General features: G+C 38.0%; 1 protein-coding gene across 1 annotated transcript in view; it reads left to right on the plus strand.

Moving 5' to 3' along the window:
• The window catches only part of SLC2A13 (solute carrier family 2 member 13), a 152,589-nt gene that overhangs the window by 82,921 nt on the left and 41,818 nt on the right, over positions 1 to 27,850 (plus strand). Inside the window, exons 5-6 of the mRNA XM_032688403.1 lie at positions 22,491 to 22,654; positions 27,425 to 27,545. Of these exons, the coding sequence (XP_032544294.1) occupies positions 22,491 to 22,654; positions 27,425 to 27,545 (285 nt within the window). The remainder of the gene's footprint in view (positions 1 to 22,490; positions 22,655 to 27,424; positions 27,546 to 27,850) is intronic.

Genomic DNA, 27,850 nt, shown 5'->3' on the forward strand with positions numbered 1-27,850 from the left:
TAAGGTGTAAAAGGTCACCTGGTTAGATGCTGCCTGATACAGCAACATGAGCAACCTCAGTGGAATATATTACTGATCCCATTCAAACATAGAGTAAGAAATATGATGCCCTTTAGATCTGTTTACTCACCTTTACTTTAAGGGCATAGGAACTGGTTCCGTAAATTGGATTCTTTGGAGTCTGTCAATAAGAGTTAAGCTGCCACAGGCTAGTCAATGTGCCTTGTGCCACAGAGGTGGAGAGAGACACACACACAAAAAAAGTTGAAAGGTTATGTGCAATGCAAAGATTTACCATAAATGAAAATAGTCCAGAAATGGATCGTGAATAAAACGTGGTGGCATCTAAAGGCTAATCCAGAATTTGTTGTTGTGAGCAGTTTGCAAAACAAAGAGATTGCTGTTGTCGAAATAGGCCATATGGAAGGTGTGGTAATGGAGTACAGTCACCAAACTGAAAGAAAATTAGAAATCACCGTTGAGACTCTTAATTCCTCAGTGCGCTGAGAAAGAACTGTCTGTAAGACCAGTGAGGAGGAGAGTCCAGGGAGGGACTGGGATATCAGGATGGGAAAACTAAACAACACTTGATAGTGTAATATGCTACTACAAACAGCTGATGTGGCAGAGAGATTAGACAATGCTGGGGAGGGAAATTAAAAAAAGAAAGTACAGAAAGAGAGAAGAAAATCACATTAGCTGGATGGACAGTGCTTTAAAATGTGCTGTAAGACTACTGTTGGAAAAAGAAATTGATTCCATGGTTAGAAGCTTGCCCTTGCTCTCAACAGAATCTAAGACCTATGTCTAGGTTTTTGCCTTTTGAAAACTGGACAAGTAGGCCTTGGTTGTCTGTGACACTTGAGTACTCATTTCTGCTGTGTCTTGCTAGGATGCTGAAGCAAATAGTTATGTAAAAGAAAAGATGATTTTATATGAATTTATTTCTTTTGCAGGCTGCTCTAAAAGCTCTGCTTGCTCTGTTGACCATGTAGAAAAAGAAATATTTTTTGTTTTTCTGAATGAAGGTTATTTCTGAAACTTACTCAGCTGAGGGACAAATGAAACCAGTAGATTCCTGCAAAGAACACATTATCTTGCCTCCAGTCCTTCTAACAGGGACTTTCAGACACTGCACTATATGCTTGCAAGAAACTTTAAGCACATTTTCTAACTTAGGCAAGGAATTTACTGCCCTTAAGTGCCATGTTTTAGCTTCCTGTGGTGTGTTTGTAGTGTGCATATTACAATAGTGTTCACCCAGTGATATAATTTTGTACTTTTGAGCTTCTCTGACTCAGACAGGAGACTCGTTTGGGCTATTTGCTTGGAAGAAAATTGTTCAGCTCCTGTAAACCTCTTGATCTCCCTGAGTCTTTTAGTGTTCAGAGTGGTATGTGCAGGGTCATGCAGAGTGGCTCGAGCTGTATGGCTGTCATTGGCTTGGGCAGCTCCAAGGTCTGTCTTTCATCTTCTCTTGCAGTATCAAAGCTGATCTTTTCAGTAAATCAACTTTTGGCTTTTTCTGACAGCATAATCTTGCAGTGATTCCATGCTTGCTGCAGAGTAAACTATGATGTACAGAAGCATTGAAGTATATTTGCCATACATAGTTTAACATTTTTATTGTTGTAATCATGTCTTAGGCTCTGTGCATTAGCTTGTTACTTTTTATTCTCTGTGAATATAGTTATGAAGAGGTTATAAGCAACTATTGTTTGTAATATCTTTCTAAACTAGATGTTCTCTATAGAGAACTTGTTTGGGGATTTATTCTGGTTTCATAAAAGACATTTTCCTTTCCTAACAGCAAAATTCTCTGTCTGGAACAAATTAACTGCCACTCAAGGACTAATCTCTTCCTCCATGGCAGAAATTTCTTCCTCTGTGGTACTGCTCTTCAGACTGACTGCTGCAGTCACTGTCACAGACACTCCCCAGAGGTTTCAGACCAGGATCACATCTGCTGCTCTGAGTCACAACTTTATTCTGTCTGGTGGGGTTTCAGTGTTCATTAAGCTAATTAATGGTTAAGTACAGCCATATGACATGGCTTGGCTGTTTTGTGATGTCAGTAAGCTTTCTCAAAAATTTGAGGTATTGACTGTTTTCTGTGTCTAAATGAATGTTTGGTTATGTACAATATTTTAAAGAAGCAGCTTTTTCATGTTGGCATTAAAGTCAGAAGAAGTACACTGCTGCCTGGTATTGCTTGAGCTGAACAGAGGTATCTAAACCCAGAAAAACCTGTGTTTGGAGAAGGCAAAGACCAGGCAGAAACAACTCTGTAAGGAGAATCTTTAACTATGCGAAATTAGAGGTACTATGAGGAGAGAGGAGCAGAAGAGGGAAGATGGGAGCAAAACATAATGCTAAAATTCACTTGCTTTCCTCAGTAAAGCAGAACAACACATAGCACTGAATCTGCTGCTGCTTCATTGTCACCCTGTGGTTTTCCCCCGTAACAGACTTCCCACCTAAGCTTTAGGCATCTGTATGGTTTTTCCAGGTTTTTGAGGGAAGGTGCTGAGATAGTCACCTTGCAATCCTCTCAGGATAATAATACCTAATTATATTGTGTGCATAAGTAAGTATTGTTTATATGTGTTATGAATCTAACAACTGATGTGGATGGAGGGATTGAGTGCACCCTCAGTAAGTTCTCAACACCAAGTTGGGTGGGTATGTTGATTTGCTTTATTTCTGAAATATATGGGTAGAAACAAATATGTAAAAAATTCCTATCTTACATGTTACTGATATTGATAAAGGTGTTTTGTGTGTTTAACTGCCTGCAGTGTTTCCAAATAAAATTTATTTATAAAATACGTGTTAGATACAATAAACAATACTCTTAGTGACCACAATATGTCTTAGCCAAATTGAACCTACTGATGGTAGTGTGGCATGATCTTCATTGAGAAATCAGAGATCACTGATCACTGATGACTGATATGAAGGGCATAGATGTACTAGCTTTGGAGAAGGTTGGACAGTGTGTGATCAGGTGATGAGAAGGCAAGTATATATCTATCCATCACTGTTCAAGGGTTTTGACTCTGCAGTCTTCTAAACCCATGTTTTCTGTCCACTCTGCTTGAAGTCTGACTTGACTGGGAGAGCAGGACCATTGCTTCAGGAGATGCCACCTTAGCTGTGGGAACAGATTTCCCCAGTAGTGTTAAAGAAGGCTTGATAGCCACAAAAGGGCATTGTGTCAAATAAGAGTAACCTTTATTACTTACCCAACAAAGTAAACTAATTTTTCTGTGAATTACGCAGTAATTCATTTGTTTTTCCTGTGACACAGCTATTGAGGAAACTTTCTTCCATGACATATCTGCAGATATCTGTGAAGAGCAATAAAGGGAGGCATACTGTGCTACAGAGCACAGTTATTTGCTGTATGCATGCTACTATTCAACGTATTTTAAATACTGTGAAATTTTTGAACTTTACAACCTACATAGACGGGTCTGCCAGATAAGTATTCTTTAAGATTTTTTTCAGTGTATTTTTCACATATATTGTCTCTGATTGTTTTCTGTGCCTCCCCATATGAGAGCATGACTAGCAAAAGCTAACATTCTGTCAGTGTTCCTTATTCAGAAACTGTCTTTGTATCATACACTTGTGCTTCTTCTCAAAAGAGTCCTGATAGTCTCTAGTCTCCTGTTATGTGGCACTCTTTATGCTTATAATAAATGTTGACAACTCCCAGCTCAACAGTTTTTTCCATCAAATGCAGACTGTTACGTCACTCAGATTTCTGAGTGCCAGCCTGAGATAAGGACTTGAATGAAAAGGCAGCTGGCTTAAGATTTATGTCTGGAGAAAATGTTACTGTGTCTGGTAAGGGGGTGGCAACAGTCTAAAGCAAGAGCAGCATGTTAGCCTTAACCTTCAGGGGTTAATGCCCAAATCTCCAGCATTCATGGGCAAAGCACATATTCTTTTGACTTCTCTCAGAAGTATTGCTGATAAAAATTGTTGTGAGATGTTGAGAGGTGGTGCTTACTTCTTTCCAACACGATGATGCCATGATGATCCAAGCTTTCAGCGCTCTGAATTCAGCAGCTCCAGCATATTTTGATTAAGAGGACTGTGTTGAGCTTTGGCTTATTCAACACACAGGGCTCTGCTGGTTAGACCTGTCCCTGTGAGCAGCTTTCTGTAACCACTGGGCTAGGTTTAAAGAGCTTAACAGATTTTTTTTTTTTTTGTACTTTGTTTGTTCTTCTTAAAGAGGAGAGTTGGCAGGTAGATACACTGCAGTTGTGTAGTTGACCACTCAGGAAAATTCTCAGCAGTACCAATCTTGTATTTCCCAAGTCCAGGCATCTCAACTGTGTTATCTACTGTAAGTTGCTGACCTTTAATTTCCTTTTTCTTTGCAATACAAGTTTTCGAAAAAGGCAACCTTCTCAGAGCAGAATCTCCCTGAGCGGTAGAGGTTCATGGTGTCAGTGTACTGACATGGTCGCAAGTCAGGGATTAGTGGTGCTTCCTCATTATCTCATCTCTCTCCATCTGTCAGCATCCATTTGGGTTTTTGCCTTGTGTTTATATAGCAAGCTTTTGGGAGAGGTCATTTAATTGTTCTGTATTTGAACAGTACTGAGCACACCGAGTTCTTCCCAGTGGTAGAGTCAGATAGTTCAGTAATGCAGTCAACCTTTAGGAATGAGGCTATGTGATGTTTTACTTCTAACAGTGTAATTTTGCTAACAGTTCTCTTCTAAGGAATTGTTTTTATCCCAGTGTGGAATCTAATGACCTGATTTCTCCCTTCCCCCTAATGCCCACCTATGGAAAGCTTGCTCTGTCTTTTACCCAGGCTTTTCTTCCAGAAAGAAAGTCGTAGTCTTGCACTGCTGAATGTCACAGACAACAGCTTCTGCACTGGCCATAAGCATCTCATTTCTCTAACAAAGGTAGTCTTTCCATTTAAAAGGAAAAACCCCCAAACACATAGGTAATCCTTTCTATTTATTACAATGAGAGAAAGAAGCCTTACTGATGATATATGACAACATTTTTGATAAATGAAGCTGAGATTTTTAATTCTTTATGAGAAATGGTTAGATGTCACCCTTTCTTTGCTAGTGAAAGTACAGTCTGGCAGTTGCAGTGTCAGCGTTGTTGTTTGAGGGTACAATAATTATCAGAACTTATCTTAACTTTCTAACCCCAGAATATTTGTATTTTATATTGCAGCATGCTGTATCTTACAGTGAAATATTTGTCTTCTGCAAAGAATCCCAGGCTCTCCCTGATCAGGAGCCGTGGGTCTGCAGAAGCCCCAGTGGTCATGGAGATGACAATAACAAGACCAAGTTTTGCATGCTGTAGAGGGGTGTGGAGAGTCCAAGGCTGAGGCTTGAGGTCAGACTGAGAGAAAAAGGTAAAATTTTAAGCAAAAGAATGTGTACTGTAGAACTAAAAAATAAAATAGCAAGTTAGGTTTAAGAGATAACTGTTGAGGAAGTTTTATTTCAAGAAATGTGTTAACTTCTCTGCACATTAAAATATGGAAATAAAATGTAGGTATGTGATTTTATTAGAAACAAGTTAGGAGGAACAGTGAATATGTGTAGTGGAATCTTGCTACTGCATATGCACACATTGTTCTTCTCTTGACAAGTATCCCCAAACAAGCTTTGGTTTGAGACAAGCAATGTCTCTCTCTTAGACTCAGCTTACTTGAGTTGATCCTAGATGTTCTTCCTGATGCATTGAATAGATCCTGGGATGGAATTAAGCCCAAATAAAAATCCAAGAAGAGTGAAGACAAAGGCAGCAGTCAGGAGGAAAAACCAGGCAGAAACATAAGCAAGAGTTCAGATAAATAGTGGAGTTTTGGCATGCTGGTGTATCTGTTAACTTCTGTTATATCCGCATGGGAAATATTCAGAACAAGTAAGGTTGTATTTTATTAAATGTTTTTTTATATCAGATGTTAGTAGAGCATTGAATTTTTGTGGGATTGTTTTTCATCCTACATTTTTTAGCTTTTTTATTGTCAACCAGTCACTGTTTGGCTAACCTTGTGTTTAACTAATCCGTTGCCATCCATCTGATTGTACATTTTAAAATCTTGTGGACCCTTCCAAATCACAAGAGGTGGGATATGACAAAACAATAGCATTCTGATTGAATGGCTGGGAATATGGAGATAACAAAAAGACCAGACTTCCCACATGCAGAAATGCTTTGCTCTGAGTGGGAATGAGCAGAACAAAGGCAGCATCATCCTACTAATCATTCACAGTCACCTGCTGACAAATTTAGCTCTGTCTGAGCTTAAAAAAAGAGAGAGGAAAAAAGTAGATGAGAAGCTAAATTATTTGAATGCTAGTTCATAAAATAAATCTGTTAGCTCTTAAATCAATAAATAGTATATTAAATATGTGCATGTACATAATAAATAGTTTCATAAGTAGTTTGCTCCAAACATTTATACCATATCTGAGGAAGTTAGTAGGGCGGAACAACCGGTGCAAAATGTGGGAACACTCACCTAGCATTTATGTGGATTACCTTCAGTGAGGATTTTTCCCTCAGAAAGAGGAAAAGGCTATTTGTGAACAGCTTTGCTTGAGGAGATTTTTACTTTTCCCTTGCCCCATAAAACAAGTGTGTCTGCACAGTGAACTAGTGTTGCTTCATATTTTTGTAGATCTCCATCTTCCATTTGCTTTTTGATTCTCCTCTTGTAAATGAAATCTTGCTCTCAGGACTGCTGATTAGAATGTCCTCAGGCAAGAAGACCTTTCCTTTGTGCCAATGAAACTCATAGAAATTTCAATTTATGTGATGGATTTTCTTCTCTTGATTTCACTGTTCCTGCACCTCTGGGATTAATTTATCTTGGCCACTCTGAGAAGAAAAGGACTTTTATTCCGGTGTTATTTCTGGAGTCCTCCTTAGGAGACCAACAGAACTTGTGCAGTGAGAATACATAGTCACAGTCCTCAACTGCCTGATGCAGAATACTTTGTGAAACAGTAAACATCTGTGTTGCATGCCATGAAGGCAGTTGTCTTCCATCAGCGGACTGTCAGGTTGAGATGCCATTTTTAGCTAAGGTTGCTATTTCTAAAAAGGACCTTTGGGAAGAATTGACTTGGTGTGAAAGCTGGCGCCTGTTGCCCTGTAATTGCTACTTCTTTAAAATATTTCAGTTCAAATTCTTTTATGACCCTAAGTTCTCTAGATACCTGTCATGGAAATTCTCAAATGTGAAGTAAATTTTTCTTCAATGTGACATTTTCGAGCAAATTCGCAGTTGCAGGATTTGAATTAAAGTTGTCAAGAAGACTGGATTTCTCTAGAGACCTTAATAAGGCACCTGATAACAGAATTTCATGCATATTCTCACTTGAATTTTCATACAGTTCTATTCTTTTATCTTAATGCAACTTTCATTCTGATTTCCAAGTAACCTGTCCAGTCAGAAATTATAAGTATTCACCAGATCATCAGTTCAGTAGAACCTACTGGATGAACTTTGAATATAAACCAAAAGGAGTTAACAAACATTGCATTCTACAAGCAGTGCACACATCATCACCATCATCATCAAAGAAAGAAAGTCCGTAAGAAAAATCAAAGTTATTCTATGCATTTTTGATTATACATTTTCGCCATTAATTTTCTTAGATTATACTCAAAAACAGGTAGAGTAATTACTCTTCTGAATCTCCTAGAGCTGAATTACCTTTGCCTCAGGCAATTTTATGCTGTTTTCTATTTACTACATTATTCACATAAACCCCAGAAGATTGTTCTAAAGAAACCTTGTGTTGGTTGCCATTTGTTTTTACCTGCTGAGTGTGCTTGACTGTTGAAAAATGTGTATAAATACAATTTCTGTGTAAAACACAATTCGTCTCATGAATAAGGTGATGGCATAGTCAGCTTTGTTTTTTGTTACTCACACTGTGGTGATAGGACTTTCTTCCTCCTTTCTGATTCAATGAATTTGAATGTTTGACTTCTCTGGCTCTCTGCATACATTGTGCTGTATTTTACATACTCACTATTGTTAAAAAAAAAAGAAAAAAATAGCAATAACTAGTGTATCATAGAAGTCTTGAGAGTGTACTTTTTTCTCCCCTAATCCAGTAATATATGAATCATAGGAAGTTTCGGAAAGAGAGGACATTATATCCATTAACAGCAAGCATTACTATTGACTTATGAATACAGGAAAACATAGAAATGTTTCATTAAATGGTGGGAAAACCAGACAATTTTGTGGTAGTCAGCCTCAAGCCTAATAAAATGTATTTGTGTTACTATTGCCTTTTAAAGGTTTATTTGTGGAGCAGGACAGTGCTGTGATAAGTGGTGTAGAAATATAGAACAAAACAGCTCTTTTTTTCAAGAGATTACAGTTAGAAATTACTGAGTACAGAAGGAGTGCAGGCAATTCAAGAAAAATTAATTAAAGTGTGAAGAATAATTGGATAAGGTAAAATGGGATAAATAGGATCCAGTGCATTGATTTAACAAAATAAACTCAAGCTGTGGAACAACCAGATATTTATTCTTTGAACAAACAAGTGATTTTGCTAGAAAACTTCATTTATCTGGAAAGTTTTGATTTTTTCATGTGAAAAATTTTGAGTTTTTCTTTAGTTCAAGAATAGATGATGTTGCTCAAGAACTGTAATATACATAAAGATCTAAGCAAAGATGTGACAGAAGGTTGTGAGGAAAAACGTATTGAACTAGAAAGACTAATTAATCTTGACTTACTTAGTATTCTTGTTATATACTTTAGGTTTCCTTTTGCTAAGAAATTTGAAATAGTGTTAGAATTCATTGCCACTGGTGATAAATGTAAGCTCGAAATCAGAGGACAGTTCCTAACTGCTGGAAGAGGGTGGTTATGGAACATAACACAAGGTGGAGCTTAGCTGATTTTATGAACTGCGTTGTGGTTTCCCACAGTAGTGCAGGATTGATTTGGGAGCTTCATTCTCATTTTTTCTTTTAGATGAATCTCAGGAAAGTTAGAAATGGTATTCACACTTCTTAAATGTTTTTGAAGATGACTGAGCAGCCTTTAACTGGTGAGTTGACATCCAGTGAGTAAGTTAGGACAAACCTTAAGAGATCATTTGGTCCACCTTGCTGATCCAAGCTGAGCTGCCTTCACAGTTAGGTTGGGTTACTCAGGGCTTTACCCATTTGAGATTTTAAAATCTCTAAGGATGAATTAAGCCTCCCTGCTTAACCACGTTCGTGATGAAGAAGTTTCTTCCCTTATTTTCAGGTGGAATTTCACTTCTTGGAACTTGAGATGATTGTGACTGAGACTGGCTCTGTTAGTAGCCTGACTTAAGTTGTGGAAAACACCTGTAGTGTGTTCCAAACTACGCAAACCCACCTCCCTCAGCCTCTTCTCCTATGCCTTATTCCTTTCAGTGTCTTGTCTGGTACTCTCACCTAGTTTGATACTATCAAAAATCAGGTCTTTCATGTTTTAAAATGATGTTAGAACTCAGAGGGTAACTTCCTGCAATAATATGCAGCAGAATACCTGCATTTTAAAGATTTTATTTTCAGCACTGTTAAATCTTGGTTCTGTTGTAAATATACATCTGGTAGAGTGAAGCAGAAGTAACATGGGAAATCTCAGGGCCCTGTCATTGTACTAAAGTATGTGTAATACATCTTTATTTCAGCAGCATATTCTGCTTAACTCCCCCTGAGGCCTTTTGTTCTGTACCTGGCTGAGAATTGTATAACCCAAGATGTTACTGTTTGGTACATTAAATTGATTTCCACTAAGATAGTACATTGATGGATATAAAATAGATTCTGTATTGTGATTATGATTGGATTAATTTTTCATTAAATTGTGTGATTAATACACAACTAAAAAATGTGATCTGTCTTCCTCATACCTTCTCTCCATTTCTTTAATTAAAAAAAGAATACCTTAGTTCTAATTCACTTTCCTTTTGTGATTAATGTTTGCCAAGTGCAGGGCTTAGTGCTGATGCTGTTACTGTAGCCTTTTGAAGTGTTTTTCAAGTACTCCTCACTTGAGCACATCAGTGCTAATATTTTGTTGAGGATTGTTGCATGTTATCTTCAAAGCAGAACCAGTTGCTCCAGTCATTTTTTGCAGAAGAGAATCCTCATATGGAGAAGATGACCTTGACAGCACTTTCTTATCAGTCTGAAAGGTAGCAAAAGACATTTTTAGCTTCTTAACACTTTAAGAGAAGGATCTGGATTTCATTTTCATAACCCTGAAGAACAACCTGACTCTTATCTCCTCCCTTTTTGACATTTCCCCCGTTCAGCATATTCCTAAACTGTAACTCAGACCTCCATGGCGTACTTGTGGTGGGCATTAGGAGAACTGATCAACACCTACCTTTGTTTCCCTTCTCTTTTCCAGTTATTTTCAAGTATTATCCACATACAAATATTCTCATGAGAAGCGTGGAAAAGGTATTTAAAGCTTTGCGGAGGAGAAACAAATATGAAGAAATGATATTTCATCTCCAAGGTTACAAATTCATAGAACTGAGATTAAAGTTTAGATTTTGGATCTCTGCACTGAGCTCACATGATGAACTCTGAAGGACAGGGAATAAAATTCTATCTGGTAAAGCTGTCCTTGCACGTAGAATAATTGGTCTGAATTGTATAAGCTGTCAGGGATTTAAAACTTGGCAGCTAATTAGTTCCAACAAGGAAATGATAAACATGAAAGCGATCTTTGCCCGAAGGTAACACAGGAAGAGAGATTGCGGATGGGGAAAGTATTTGCTTGAAGCAGTAAAACACAAAGACTATTCTGTATCTATCCTTTACTAGGCATTCATAAATAACAGTGACTTATTTCAGAGAGAAGGTAAAATGTCGTTTTAAAAGGGAGTCTTAAAAATATCTAGCATAGGATCTTTTGAGCTGTTTATTGACTTTGTGTTAGAAATTTTCATGCAATTTTATCTTAAACTTTGTTTTATATGTATTTTCTAGCAGCTTCACTGACTTTTAAATGCAAAGTATATGTAAATATTATATGTAACATATGGTGGCAGTAAGTTCCCTCCTATGTGGTTATGTCATGTATAAGAACACTTTAAAATTGTCTATGTAAAGTTAGAACAGAATTTCCCTGTCAAATAGAAGTACACAGCATATAACACGCTTCAGAGATTATCAAACAAATCTGTTGTCTAGCATATGGTTCATAGATTAAAAGGCTACTGTTCTGCACTGTAGAGAATCTAACTCTTATTACATTAGCCCTTAGCTCTGTGTTACATTAGTCTTCACAGTGCTTTATATAGCTCTAATAATTCTGATGTGGTGCTTAATTGCTACATTTTGTATTGTAGAAAAGAGAAATGTGTTTGTCTCTTTCAACAGGTAGCACATTCACAACACAATTGTGTTGCTTCCATTGTGCAGGCTATGGTGAAACATACATTCCCAAAATAACCATTCACTGCTTTTCTAAGAATGGTGTTATTTTTCACAGTACATTAGAAATTTATTGTAGCCCTCTGCTAGAGGTCTGTTTCGTAGCTGCTTTAACTTTCTCATTGTTTCCAAAGAGTAACAATAATTCTTATTCCCATTTCTGAATGACAACTGGTGTGGGAGTCACAAACTTTCCAGCAGTGGCAAAACATAGTTGCACCCACTTAGCAATTAAGAATGTGCAAGGTAAAAGCTAGTGCACGGAGGAGTGAGTACAGTTTCCTCAGGTAAAATTTTGGAGGTCTTCAAATAGAACAGGGATGGAATAGGGTGTCTGTGAAGGGAATTCACAAAGGTCAGCAGCCTGTCCAGAGGACCAGCAAGCTGTGCTGTAGGAGGTGGTGAGGGGAGACATAGCTCCCTCTGGAGCAGGACAGTACCTGCCTCCTCTTGCATAGAGTGCAGTGTCTAACCTAGGGTAGGTCTTTCTCAACAGCAGTCAGAAGGGTCACTTTAAGGTGCAGTAGGGCTTGGTGATTCCAGTACCCAGTGCACCATGAGGCACACTTGTTGAAAGAAGCTCAGCTTCTGCAGATTCTTCTCTAGATTTGGTACTGAAAGCTTAGTCTGGGTCTTACCAGCTGATGGTGTTACATTTTTGTATTAAAATTTTTGGACTGGGAATTATAGTACAGATCTCACCTTTGTAAGCAGAGCGTATCCACAAAGCACAGTCCGGTCACAGAGTGAAACACTGTGGGTAGGAAAATCTAATGAGATTCTCAGATTAGAGATTCATAGTTTGAGATTGATGCTTTGTTTTTTGGCAGAAGAGCAGAAATGTGTAGTTGGGATTCTTGCAGATTAATTTTTAGTAAGCAAGAGGTAAAGAACTAGGCTCTTCTGGCAATTTTTACTGTTGAGAGTGAAGAGGAAATTTTAAAAGCAGCAGCTAGAAGCTGCATTCGGGTAGATTAACCATTCAAACATCAGAAATTAAATCCTTTGGTTTTTTGATTGTTATTTATATGCTATGTTAACATTGCTTGTTAACAAGCAATCCTGAAAATGAAATGAAAAATCTGTTTACATTGGTGATATCACTGCAAGAAGTGTTTTGGATCTGCCATGATTTTTTCCTTATTCTGAAGGAACAGATGGGACAAAAGACAACAAAAAAAGACTATGTGATAGAAGCAGACACTGCTGAATTAACATTCACACTGCGCTCATTTAGGTTTGCTGTGCAATTACTTTTGTTTTCTAAGGAAGGAGAATATACAAGTCTGTTGAGATCTAACCTATGCGCAGTGTATGTCTGAAATATATTACAAGGGTAGTATTTGATTATATGAATATTAAAACCTGAGATTGGATTTAGAAATCTCAATTAAAGCACCACAAGTGAGTGGCATGGATTTGAAAGATGCTGAACACCTTCCATTTCTTAGAATTTGGTGCCAGAAAAAAATCTAAAAATATGAATTCCTGAATGCAGATTTAGAATGGTCAGTTGAAGTTGTCAACCTATGATATTTGTTGCCAAAACTAGTACTCCAAAAAAGGATCTCATCTGCCACCACAGATAATGAGCTCAGATGGTATCACTCCAGAATTACCCTTTTGGGTTTGTTTTTTAAACAGTCCTGAAATGACTTTTGATAATAAGGGTACATCTGTGCACTTGAGCCCAGGGAAGACTTTTGTGCCAGTTATTTCTCAGAGCAATTTTTTTTTCCTACATGGGACATATGCTTAAAATTGTTACTAGTAAGGGCGTTGTGCCCGGTAGTGACTGCAGCTACCGTGTGCTCATAGGCACATAATCCATGCTGTTGCTCCTCATTGCTCATCATGGAGTTTTCCCGGAATGACTGTGGGATTGATGCCAATAGCTTTTTTAATTATTTTTTGTGTGTTTCTGGTACTGTAAAAGGCTAATTAAGAATGAGAAGAAAGTTTATATTTAATGCAACATTGTTAAAGAAGGCTTCCACCATTGATTCCAACATCGTTGTGTGTATGTGTGAGGGTTGTCACAGTGACTTTAAGAGCTCCTCCCTAACAACAAAGGGATGCTAGAGGCTGCTGTGGCACAGCAGGGGCTGTGTTGTTCTGTGTTTGGGTGCTTCCATCCTGCACCATTTGCCAGGGCCTTTCTCAACCTCATGTACCTTGCAGATGAGTTTTTCCTCACTGAGTCATTAACTGTTGGCTTTCTCATTTCTGCTGTCCTTTGTCCAACCCCATGTCCCCAGCAACAGTCTGCTGTTGATTACATCTTCTTCCATTTCTTTTCTTTTCATTGCTGTCTCCCTTGACAGTTGGTCATCTCAGTAGCCCTCCATGTATTTTAGTTTTGTCTTTTGTGTATGTTCTTGCCTTTCCAGAAGTGTGACCTGTTCTCTGGCCTGATGCTTCCTCTTCATGAGGGACTGGGATGTTGTGCTCAAGTATTTGAAACCTGATCCAAAGAAACCCAAAGCTGTTAAGACCGTAGAGGAGTTTCTGTTGGTTTTGAGCTGTCTTGCTGCTCCATTCTTAAGAGCAATGTTGTCTCTGGCCACTTGATTTTGATAATTATGACATTGGGACAAATAGGAGTGGAGTTGAGGGGCAGTTGCAGACTTTCTCAGTTTTAAAATTGACACTAACATCCAGTTCAGTGACTGAAGAAAGGAGGTAATCATTCAGCAGGTAATTATTGGTTTCTACAAAATAGGCAAGACTTAGATTTCAAAGTTCTTAGGAAATATGCGTTAGAAAGTCAGTCAGGATCTTAAATAAATATGAAGATTGGTAGCCACAAAGGCTTTATTATGTCTATGTTAATTTTTTCTTGATGATCAAAAGATACTACAGTGACACATTCATTATTGTAGACAATCCTTAGGAAGGATTCATTTGAATAATTTTCGTGGATTGAGCTCTGAAAGTGTTAAAGTGTGCAAGATTAATTAATAAAATAATTATTAAGGCAACATCATCTAACTAAAATTGAAAAGGATGGAGTCATAGAATAGTTTGGATTGAAAGGGACCTTACAGATCATCTCATTTCACCTCTCTGCCATTTGCAGGGATACCTTCTGGTAGACCAGGTTGCTCAAAGCCCCATCCAACCTGGCCTTGGATACTACCAGGGATGGGGCAGCCACGGCTTCCCTGGCGAACCTGTTGCAGTGACTTAGCATGCTCACAGGAAAGAATTTCATCCTAATGTCTGGTCTGCTTTTTTCATGACCTTTTAAGATCGCATTACTTAGCTTGCTAACTTCTGGCTCTTGCAGTAAGACTATTGTGTATATAGTCCTCTTGTTTGCCCCTGGCCTTGATTTAAACACATAGGCTAGCTTGATTTTTTTTTTTTTAATGCTACATACATTTTGCAAGTCTGTTGATTTTAATGAGGACTGATTTCATTTTTTAGGATCCCAGACACATTATGGCAGGCACTAGAATACCCTGAAATATTAAACATAATTTAAATTAAACTGAGGTTGTCAGAGTAAATGAATAATTGAATGAGGTATGTTTTGTGAAACACCTGGGGGATTTTCTTTTCCTGCTTTTATATGTATTAATTTGCAGACAGCACTTATCTGCAGTGGGACTCTGGAGTGTCATTATTCTGCTTCAGGTCGTACTGGTGGATAACTGCAAATAGTCATCAGTCTTCCTCCTCTTCCCAAAACCCTCAATGGTCTTTACTTATAAAATAGAGATGGTGGTGATTTTCTTTCATAAAGGTTCTGTTGAAGAGTTAGGCACTTATATATTGAGCAGAGGCACTGAAGACAAGGTGAAAAAGTTGACATTACTTGGGGGTTTTTTGCAGTCTTACATACAGGTCTTACAGACTCCAACCTGTTTGTTCTGTTCTGGAAACTGCATGTCTGTTTTGGGAACAGGATGATAAAGACTTTGTTCCTTCCAGTGCTTTCATTAAATTTCCAGTTCTGCCTTACACTCTTCAGTTTAACTCTCCAGTAAATTCAACCTGTGTCTTCAATGGATTTAACTACAGGGTTCTGTCCGCAAATTTACAGAACACTTTGTTGCAGACTTATATAGAAGTTTGGTATTATTTTTCTGCCTGATTTTTCTTTTCTTCTAATTATTGGATCTAACACTTCTTTGTATTTTACCATTTTTCTATTATGAACAAGAAAACAATTTCCCTCCCCAATAGATTCAGGTCAGATCTCTGAAGGACCCACATAAACAGGTGAAATGACTGAACATGAAAAGCACTCTGGCTGTTGACAAAGGTGTATCCAGTGCAGAGCAAATAAGTAAAGAAAAGAAGGAGTTTTTCTCTAGTCTCACAGCAGTCACTGCAACAGCATTTTCAAATGACCCAAAAGGTGTGTGACAGTAACCCATTAACTTAGGGAAGTGAATTCCTTTGTGTATCTTGGTGATCTTAATCCTTTTAAGGTATTTTTAATCTCTGACAAGCTGGTGCACTTACTTTGCTTAATAACTATAGAGTTTAGTCTGTTTGGAAACTAAAAAAAAATCTTAACATAATTATGTGGTAATTCTTAAATCCTTTTCATGTACCTTGCACATGGTTAACATGCTGAATCAGAGAACCCATTGGATATATATATATATATATCTGTCAAAGAGTATTACATTCTGAGTGTTTTTATTATCACAATATACTAGTTGTGATATGTGTCATTCATGATGTCGTTTCACTCTGTGCTGAAAGCATTTATAACACAATCCATCATTACTGCTAAATGGGGAATTTAGAGGCATAATTACAGTAGGTAAGTGTAGAGTGGCAGTCCCTCAGGTTGCCTCCCAGGCACTGATTTTGAAAAATCCATTATAGACTTTGAGACGATACAGCAGTGTTTTCCTTGGAGAGCTCCTCAGGACTTCAAAAGGAGAAGTACAGGAAAGAATATTCAACTGTTGATCTTAAATTGGAGTCCTATAAAACATCAGAGTCTGCTGTGAATTGGCAGGCTTCAGTAAGATTTCAGGATCTACTCAGATATTTTGCCTTCTTAACCTGGAAATAAAGGTATGTGTACCCAAACAGACCTGTCTTATATCTGAAGTTGAGTCGCTTTAGGAACTAATGAGCAGGAAGAGTCTTATTGACATCCAGTGGATAGAGGACAAAAGAATTTTTGTTTGTACATTGTCATACAGGCACATCTAGTCTCTGCTGTGAGAGGTGCAGCTGATGTGCACAAACAGCAGCATCTTAAAATTCATTAAAATTATTGTTAAAATCTCTTGGAACATAACAGTAAATATGACAAAGTGTCCTCTGCTGCCCTGCTGAAGCAATTCATCAGGTGGAGTAAAACAGGATGAATTGTGTTTAACAGAATGATATTTGCCACAAAGTTTGTGTGTGTTTATATCTGTCACTATATGGGCTTTCAGAAGGTGACTGAGGTTGTTCAATAGTCCCTTATATGTGTAGATAATGTAGCATGGAGTTATTTATTTAAATATGCTTTTTGTGTGTGTGTGTAAATATCATTGGTCACATTCTCTGTGATTTTTAAATGCAGAAGATGGAATCAGGCTTACTAATACTTGTGAAACATAATAGCTATTACAATTTTAGAGAACAACAGAGTGTCCTGCCGGAGGGACTGACACTGAAACAGTTCTGTGCAGAGGAGAACCTTGAGGCAAGGTAATAAAATTGGTTTGTGTGCTGCCAGTCTGCAGTATGGCACAAGTGTAGGTCATGAGATAAGTTTTCAAAATATGAATTAAAGGAAGGTGGTATATGTGCTAAAGGGGAAAGAATCAGGTCATACAGTTTTAAACAAGAGGCTGCATAATTTTAAAAAGTTAGTGAATAGACAGCTAAAAAGTTACAATCAAGTTGGATCAGAGCAGAGACTGTGAGGATGGCACAAGACCTTACAGAACTAGTTTGGCTGGACAGGTTTGCCTCATCTGTCACTATATGGGCTTTCAGAGGATGGCTGAGATAGTTTGATTCTCCCTTTTTCAAGTTAACAGGTGGTGTTTTAAGATTTTAATTTTTTTAAGGAATCTAAAGGCTCTAAACTGACTAATATGATAGTCCTGGGACTGATGCTGAATCATAGTGATGAAATGGATTTTTACAGCTTTTGTGATTAACTTCTCTAATGTCAAAGGTAAGGTTTGTTCTTGCTGTGACTTTCCATTTTCATTATCCATAGGTAATGGAGATTCAGCATCCACAAAGTTTTTTCCAGCAAAAGCAATTCCCTTTGAAAAGTAGGTCTATGCTTAGGTATTTCATAATATCAGTGCTACAGTTAATATTACTATTTTGTATTATGGCAGTTCAGAAAGGTGGTGATAAATTTGTGTTTCTTAGAATCACAGACTGGTTAAGGTTGGAAGGGACCTCTAAAGGTCATCTGGGCCAATCTAGCTGCTTAAACAGTGGGATTAAAAAACAAGGTAAGAGATTAGGCAGACATGATTAGAGATGTAGGCAGGGAAACAGCAGAGTTTCAATAAATGTCCAGGTCTCCAGACTGACATCCATGGTTGCTCTGAATGCAACTTCCACAGTGGAAACTGCAGAGCATAACTCTTTCTTCTGACTGTTGTGTGTAGAACTTGAAGCTGGGAAGTTGAACCACATGATCCAACACTGATTATATGATCCGACGTCGCTACATTGCTCCGCAGTCTTTATTTCAAACAAGTCTAACCAAGGGATATTTTTACTTTGCTGCTTCTACTGTACCTTCCACTGTGCCTGTTTCCCTTCCCTGGGCTTCATGCAGTGCTTAGCAGGGCCATGGCATCCCTCCTGTCAGAGAGCCTCCACACCTGGAGCATCTGCTGTCTTTGGCTCCTTCCAGATATATCAACTTCTTCCTATTTTGTTTTCATTTCCAGTACTTTGGCATCTCATTTCCCATATGCTGCTCTTGCTTTCTCCTGCTGTTTCTGTGGGTTTGTCTGCACAGATGAGTTGTCAGAGTTTAATGCATCAGTGAAGCCATGGTAATTCTGCAGGATCTTAGTGATGAAAGTGTCAATTTAAACTTTCTTGATTAAATCTCTTTCTTAACATTTATATGGATGCGTGGGACAGGCAGAAGCAAGCTTGCTCTGTCTGCAAGCCTGCTTTGCTCTAGGTGTTCTCAAGCTTGTATAGTCCATCTTTCAGTAAACTGCAGTTACTCAATGTGCCTGGCCTCTTTCCAGCAGTGGTAATACCAGTGGGAGTTCCCTGGCTTGTGTTTCTTGTTTCTTTAGTGCCTCTGAGTTTTCAGAAATGCCAGACACAGTACAATTATTGAGTTCAAGCTGCAAACTAAAGACTACGGTGTGTACATCTGCAGATTAAAAACATCTAATAACAACAGTACTATTACACAAATTAATTTTCAGTTCTCTGGAAAGGCAGCCTTAGATTTATTCATTAATTTCACAAGAATTACAAAGTCTGTTCAAAAAGGCTGACATCCTTAGACAGAAACTTTGGTGGAGTGGACTTGGTATGACAGGTGGGCTGGAGCAGCCCCTTGTGAAAAATGGGCACTCAGAACTCTGATAGCACCTTACTGACGGGCTTTTTTTTTTTTTTTTGACTGAGGGCTACAAAGCCTACAGGCTTCTCTGTTGCTGAAGAAGGTAACCTGGGAACCTGATGCATCCAGAATTGTCTATAACACCTGCTTGAAGGGGGAAAAATATCCTATTCTTTAAACACTGGATATTGTTGCAAAAAAGCCCCAACACCTCATTCTAAAAGAGAAGAGGGGGAAAAGTGTTTTCAAGTGCTTAATTTCCTTCATTAACTGTGCATTTTCAGTATATAATGAAAGGATTAGTATGAGAATTCTTAAATTTGTGGAAATGTCTCCAGTTTTTTTTTTAATGTATACCAACTCTTGATAGAACAACTTCATAATTTTTACATCCTCAGAAACAAACAGTATTAAAGATTTTCTGTATATACCCAACTGTGGTGGGTTGACCTTGGCTGGACACCAGGTGCCCACCCAACCACTCTATCACTCTATCACTCCCCTTCCCAGCCAGACAGGGGAGAGAGTAAGATGGAAAACAACTCATGGATTGGGATAAGGCAGTTTATTAAAGCAGGAGCAAAGCAGAGGCTTGTGCGCGTAAAAGTGAAGCAAAAGATAGCAGGGTTTATTTTCTACTTCCCATGAGCAGTGGTGGTCGGCCACTCCCGAGAAGCAGGGCTTCAGCATGTGTGATGGTTCCTCAGCAGGCAGCCACTGGAGACAATGAATGCTCACCTTCCTGCTCCATGCCTCAGCTTTTATATCTGAGCTGATGTCACATGATACGGAACATCCCTTTGGTCAGTTTGGGTCAACTTTGGCTTACTTGCGTCCCCTCCCAGTATCTTGCCCCTGATTGAGGAAGGAATGTTACAGCACTGATGCTGTGCTGCCCTGCTCAGCAGTAGCCAAAACACCGCTGTGTTATCAACACCCTTCTGGCTACCAATGCAAAGCACAGCAGTGTGAGGGCTACTGTGGGGAAAAGAACTCCAGTTCAGCTAGACCCAGTACACCAACACACTTACTTTGCGTGGCTTTATAATTGCCTGTATTTATTTGCTTTCTAAGATACAGTACTTGCTTAAAAATTCTGAGGATACACAGGTGCTTTTGTAATTTTTGTTATGTTTTAGAAAATAAGCTAGGACTGCAAAACTTTGTCACTGAAATTGCAGAATACTGCAGGACCTGCAGTATTCACTGTGGTTGTATATCACAACCTAACTTTTTTCTACCACATAGGTTTTTTGTCAGGAGGAACTTAAAAAGACTGATGTCTTGTTATTTAAATATACAGATAGGGCTACACAGATTGGTATGAAAGATGGGAATACTAAAATAAGTAAACATAAGCAAATTGATTTAGTAGTTATCATAATCTGTGCAAGTGCCCTTTTAAATTTTTGAAGTTAGGTTGCTATGCCATGAACATCATTGCCCAGCACTCAGGCTTTGGTAGCTTGGCATTTGGATTTGCAGAATTTCTCTGCTTTGTTTTCCATGGAAACTAGAACACATTGTTTATTTATGGATAAACAATAAGTTTCCAGTTGAGGATATATAACCTGTGAGTGCAATAAGCAACCAGAAGGAATGTTGCTGGCAGACAACAGACAGTTGTTGTGTGGATTAGGCAGTAGACATGCTTTTATGTGATTCTTTATTCTTTGCTTTTTTTGACTGTATAGATAGTACATAATACATTGCTGCTGACAACTGGCAATTTCTGACTTCCCTGTAGAACTGGATTTTGAGAAGATTTAGATGTGTGGAGTTAAACATGGCTTCCCGAAGCCTTGTCTGGTGGAAGTAAATGGGAGTTTCATAGTATGTGTCAGCAGGCCAGGACTTGACATTTATTATTATTTTCCTACCCTTAAGAAGAAAAAGGAAGGTGTATTGGGAGAACAGAGACAGAATCATTTTGGTTGCTAAAACAGTGCGGCATGATGTAAGTTTTGACAGGCAGTTAGCAGTTTGATTTAGAGCATCTTAAGAAGTGAGGACGCATTAATGTTGGCAGTTTGATGTCTGTCCTTCATGAATCTTCCTCTCTTCAGGAATACTGCAAGATCCCTTGCTGGGATCTCAGAGTGTGCGTATGAGATGAGCCTGGATGAGGTGTTGCAGTCAAACCTGCGTGGACACAGACACGGGGTCCTCCATCTGAACAGTTTCACTGTGGAGTTTCTCCTGCTGCACCACAAGTTGGTTGCATAGGCATGGCCTCAAATAGTTGTACTAGGGAAGAGGAGCTGAGGAATGGAGCTGGGAGGCTCTAAATGCCTTGTCTTAGCCAACAGGCGAGAGGATAACATCCAACCATAGGCACTGTCATTTATAGCTGTAGTGTCTTAAATGGCATCTGAGCATATTGTACATCAAGGATTATTGATTTGAAATAAAAAGCAGATTATGTTTACAATAGAAAAATGAGAACCACTACAATTTCTGAGGCTGGCACATCTGGGCATTAAGACAGCAAGGGGACATTAAAGCAAGCTGCAATTTGACCAAAAAAGAAAAAAATTGAACTTTGACATTTTTGATGGTTATTACTGTGTGATAGCCTGTCGGCTGTGAGGTGTTTGAGGGCTTGAATATTCAGTATTTCAGTCAGCATAAATTAATAGAACAAGATGAAACGTGCTTCTACAGCATGAACAAAAGTACTCGTGTTTTCTTGAGGGTTTATTTAGCTCTCCCTGAGAACATGGGCGTAGTATCTGTGTTCATTTGATCTCTGTGAAAAATGGTAGAAGGCTTCATTTCTCCTCCCTTTTCATTTTCTTCAGTTGAATTTTTTATGAGTTATTGTTTATGTGGAAGGATTGATTCCTTTTAGAGAGAAGTAGAACATTCTGTCAAATTCTCCTGTTGGATGCAGATTCACATCCCTGCAGCGTGGTGCTGAGGAACTTCAGAGCAATCACATTCTGGTTAGACAAAAGTAATACCACAGAGAGGGTTTCGTGAGCTTCAGTGGCACTGAAATAAAACTACAAAACCTAAAATCAGGAGGTTGCAAGTGTCACTTGCAACATGTTGGATGCCATAGATTAATTCCGTATGACCTTTAAAGGGAGTGAAAATCTATTTGATTTTGAGCTCTCTTTCCCTGGACAGTACACTGAGTGCTAAAATCCTATGTATTGGCATAAAAATAGATAGAGCACAAAGAAGTGGCTGAATTTGAAAGCCAGATTAATTTAAATTAAAAATGCAAACCCCATTTCCAGCAGAGTATGACTGACCATTGAAAATACAAACAGCCAAGAGAATGGCAGTTCATCTGTTGATGTCCACCGGTCAAAACTTCAGTCAGGTGTGAGTTATGCCTTGGTTATGCCTGATTTCCCAGGATAATTGGATGTCAGTCTGCAGCTGCATTATGCAGGAGGTCACACTTGATATTTGTTATGATCTTTTTCAGTTTAAAATCAGAAACTATAACATGAGCCAAATTGAAATAAATGGTGTTCGTATTTGTCTCTCCCTCCCCTCATAGGTACTACAGTGCTACCATTCTGCAGATGTCAGGAGTGGAAGATGACAGGCTTGCAATCTGGCTGGCTGCACTGACAGCATTTATAAACTTCATTTTTACTCTTGTGGGAGTCTGGCTTGTTGAAAGAATGGGTCGCCGGAAACTTACACTTGGTAGCTTAACAGGTGAGTGTTTCATTAGTGTTTAGTATCTTCCTCATAATTATTAATGAAAGGAAAATAAAATTTCAAGTGCAATTTTTTTCAAAGTAGTCCTCTTTAAAATTACAGTGTTGTTGCCATTTTCTCCCTGAATTCATAAAGCTTTTCAAGACTAGTAGTATAGTACTACAGCTAAAGGCTAATTTAAAAATGACAGCATGTTATTTTTTCAGTTGAGTTTCTCCTTCAAGCCATGTTTAACAATGTTTTTATTTAGCTTTAGCGCTTTTTTCCAATTTAAGGAATCAAATGCTTGGAACTTCACAGCTGGTTATTTTTTAAATCTCCTATGTAATTCCTGGCTGATAAACTGGAATTCAGAACCATCTGATGAAGAAGTACCAGGGAAAGCATATTGCATAACCATTGCAGCACTTCTTAAAAAACAAAACAGTTTTTGCATGGTTACCTCAGATACAATGCAGTAAATACCTTACATACATTAGTGTTATTTTAATTCATCTCCTGTATGAGATACTAAAGGGCAGAATTCTGGATTTGTACATTTTATCCAAATATTCAAACACCATAACTCGTCACAACAGTCTTCTCTTGCAAGCAGGAAAATGCAGCACAAGCACCCACCCTGTGTTAAGTGTGTCCTGCCATTAACCTGCTAATTCCCTGTTTATTCCTGCATCATGGGTTCATTCTGGCTGAAGTGATCTGTGACTGATGCCTGCCTCTGGCTGAATATCTGGAAGGTTCAGACATTTCCAAGAACATGGTTTCGAAAAGAGAAACAGTTCCTGCTCCTCTTGAAATAATGTTCAGAAGTGTTTGGCTGGGAAGGTTTAATGTCTCCATATTTTGTTCTGTTATTGCTGTCAAGGATCCAAACTTCTAGTTAGTGCAACACAGCAGAGATTGGGACCAGCTGCCATGTCACTGGCCATGTGCAGTTCCCAGCTCCCAATTGAGTTAATGTACACTCGAGTATTTGAATGTGTTTATGTAGGCAGAACAGTGACAACCCAGTGACATGTCTGGGTACACATACATGTTTGGTACACAATTACTCAAATCTTTAAATTAAAACATGCAGTTTGGATGCAGTTTGGTGTTCCAAGTTGCAATAAATGTGTATTTGCTTGGTTATAATTTTGATTTGGAGTCAAGAAACCTGAAGTGTTTTTCACAATCCAAGTTCAGAAATGAGGTCATGACAGAGGAGATTGTAAAAGCACATTACTCACGTCTTAAAAGATATCAACAAAAATCTCAAATTGATAATTTTGTCACAGTCTACATGCAGATCTAGTAAAATACCTCTCCCCTATAAGTTCTTTGATTCCTCCAGCCAGTCTGTTTTCTTGTCTTTCTGTGAAGCAGATTTCTCCAGGCCTTGCACTGACACTTCTGGTGCTTGGGTGCCACCTCTCATTTGTACTCTGTTGAACCAGAGTATTTATTTATTTGTTGATTTGGCCCTAATAATCTCAAATGTCAAGCTAGCCCCTCAGAAGTTTATCTGGACTCAGCTGTAAAGCTGTTATTCCCACATGGACTTTTCATATGATCAGAGCTCTTTGCTTTTTGGCTCTGTTTAACATATTCAAAGGCTGTACATTTGAAACGTAGATATAAATGTCTCTTACAAAGCATATTAGTCATGGAACAGAGCAGGATATAGAAATAAGACATAGAATTAACAATGCATTAAAAGATTATTTGCTAACGATGTGTGGACACAAAGTAATTGTTTTGTAAAAATGGTCTTTCTTTTGTGGTCAGTTGCTGGCTCTCAGTCTGCAGCATCACTTGAGCCGTGCTGCATTGCTTCCTGTGGTTTTTATCATGTGGCCTGTCCTTAAGGAAAGTACAAATAATGACAATAATGAAAGCATATGTCATCTCTCTGTACCATTTAGAATTTTTTCATTCAACAGTTGACCTTTGATTTGGGTAGTGGTGGATATGATGTGTTTTCCTTAACAAGAGTGCTGTGTAATAGAATGATAATTACTAAATCTGCTGATGGATTTGTTTTCCATGTTGAGTTTTCTCAAGAGGTAAACATATTTTTTACTGCTCTGCTTTGCATTTCCAAGGACATTAACTTTCACACTGAGTTATTACTGGCAGCTTGTCTGGTCTTTGGGGAAGCTGGGTATGCCCCAGTCTCCCATTGCACAAAATGAAAACAAAACTACTATTTTTGCCTACTGCTGCACAGCTGTGGGGTTTTGTTTTATTGATAAAGGCTAATTTATTAGATGTTTATTAGAGGAAAACCTGCAAGAATAACCAGAAGAGAGATAGTAACATTAATGTTTTGATTAAAAGCCAATATACTGTAATTTCATTTTGTAAACTCATGTGCTTTTCCTGCTTTCTGAAAACTTTGAGAAAGAGCTATTTTACATTTCGTTTAATGTATCTTTATAATTTTCAAAATATTAGAAACTTTTGAAAAATTGAGCCTTTCATATAGTGTTAAGAAAATTATAGTAAACTGCTACTAAAAAAAATTACGACCTTTTTCTTTCTCTTTACTACAGTTACTGATTCATCTTAGTTTCACATTCATTTTATAACTTATCATTTCTTTATCTTTCTTCTTTTTCTTCAGTTAACTTCTTTCTTCAAAGCTGTTAATTGGGAAACATGCAGGAATTTTGACAAGTGTGTTGTCCATTTTATTTGTGGTTTTTCTTTTTCCCCTTTAGAATTTGTCAGTTTGAGAGCAGGGTGGTTCTTGGGCATTGGACAATTTGTGTCTTTTTAAAACAGAGAGGATCTAAAATATCTTCAGGATATTTCTGGTTTTTTTTCCTATCTCAGCTAATGATGTGCTGTAATTGTTTGGTTTTGTTCATCATAGCACAACTTCCCACAGAATGAAAACATATTAAACTTCATTTGCCAAGGTTTACATATTGCGTACTTTTCCAAAGAAATAAGACATTTACAGAGGTTCTGGAAGTGAATGTTAGTGTATTTGGTTAACTTGAAAGACAGACAAGGCATATTTAAAATGAATATGAGTAAGATTATAAGCCCTGTCTAAAGATATTTTCTGTCTGGTTTATGGCATTTTGAAAGTACAGTAAATCTAGTGTAATATCCAACCTGCCCAGAATACTGGTATTATTAGCGTACCTACCAGCCATAGCAGTACAAAGCCAAATATGGAATAAATTGAAATATCTTACGGTGAGTAGGTGCTTTCTCCACACACAGTTTGTGATTGAGTTTAATGTCTTAGTTGCCTCGGTTCAGGTAAATGTGTCATTCAGCCTTCTGCACTTCATGCACATTCCTTCCTGTTAGCCATAACTGCTGCACAGGCACATTCATGGATAATTATATTGCACATGTCTTTGTACTTAAGGTATTATTTATCTCTCAGGAAAAGGTTTCCACATACTTGGTGAGTTTGCCAGCTGGGAAAATCTCACTTTTCTCTTTAAAAAAACATTCAAACCCACCCCCAAAATTGCCAATACGTCCCTTCTGTTCTCAGCCCAGCAAAAATAGTTCAAACTTCAAAATAAAGACCAGATAATGCATAATTTCTCAAAGATTACCAGACTGACATGTTGAGGGTTTTAGTGCGTTACTGAGAAGATTACTTACATACTTTTAACATACAGAGCAAAGAGATAATGAGAAGTATTTGGAATTTAATACGTCTTTCATTTGCCCTTAGTCATTAAGCTATATCACTGCACACTTGTAAATGTGTGCTACCTTCCTGCTGGGATGTGCTTCCGTGGTCCATGAGTCTGGTTTTATGCAGTAAGGATAACATTATTGTGTAATCAGTCACTAACTCACAAGTAATGTTATTACGCATTTTCTACTGCTATTACTAGATCAGGCCATACATGTTGTATATGACCTCTCAAATAAAACATCCCACATAAATAGTGAGTATTCAAATAGGTATACAGGGTATTTTGTAAAATGTATATCTCAATGCATCGTTGAGTAGCAGGATGTAAAGGTCTGAGTTTGAAGCACTTGCAGTAGTATCATGAGTAGTGAGGTATGCCAGTTTTCATTAAAATGATGCAGTATATTATGTGTGTGTGACAAATAAGGTAGGAAAACTGTGAGTTGTGTTGCAGTAATGGCCTGTTGCACAAAATACAAACCTCTTTTGTCATCTTCCTCTTCTCATTTTGCCCAGCTCTTGCACAAGGAATTTGTTGGGGGAGACAGGAGCAGAGAGATGGAAAGAGAGTTTTTCCTAGCAGATGTTATGTGTGCTCTTTGAAACAAGATCAGAAATTGATGTTGGAGTTTTGATGGTGTTTTTATTAAATGTCAAATATCTCTCGTTTCACAAGGGGAAGTAGAGTCAACAAAAAAGCTGATGCTATTTTCTTTTTTACAGAAAAGTCTGCAAGTCTGGGTATGGGAGTGGGAAGAAGTGTGGTGATTTCAAAGTCACTGTTAAATTTTACCTTTACAGTAGTGTTTTAAACACCAAAAATAATATTATCTGTTCATTCATGCAGTTGTCAATTCCACATATTACAGAAGTGTCAACCTATTAATTTAATATCTGGACATTAAACCCGATGCACTCGACTTTAACATTTAACCTAATTCAAGATGTGGATGTAGCAAAGGGTATTTTCTTAGGTTCTCATCACAGCTCCTTAGCGAATGCTGTGTGCATAGTGATGGAGTGCCTTGCTTTTCCAAGCAGAGTTCAGTTCAATAGAGAATTATATGATGTGCTCTAGAGAAAAGTATCACATTGTTCTTTATCTGTATTTTTAGGTACTGCTGTAGCACTCATTATCCTAGCTTCGGGATTTTTGCTATCAGCTCAGGTCTCGCCAAGAATCACACTTAATCCACCAGATCCTTCACATCAAAACTCTACCTGCACAAAATACAGGTGAGATTTCATGATCATTCATCCAATCTTCTTGAAGATTGTTTCCATTTAATTGAGTTTTACAACTTAGTGGAGTAATAGACAGTTATTCACAAAGCCTGGTACAAGGAACTAAACTAAATATCTAAAGGTTAAATCCTAACTTCTCTCTGTAGAGAAGATTAGACCCTGATTAAATTCTCTGAATAATCCTTTGGAGTTTCTTGGACTAAATAAGATGGTTAAGTGGCAAATTCCACATTTACCTCCTCTGATATATCACACCTGCTGCAAGTCATAGTGTACACAAAGTCAGGAATATTTCA

This window comes from Chiroxiphia lanceolata, chromosome 5 (genome assembly GCF_009829145.1).
Source record: "Chiroxiphia lanceolata isolate bChiLan1 chromosome 5, bChiLan1.pri, whole genome shotgun sequence".
Classification (NCBI taxonomy): Eukaryota; Metazoa; Chordata; class Aves; order Passeriformes; family Pipridae; genus Chiroxiphia; species Chiroxiphia lanceolata.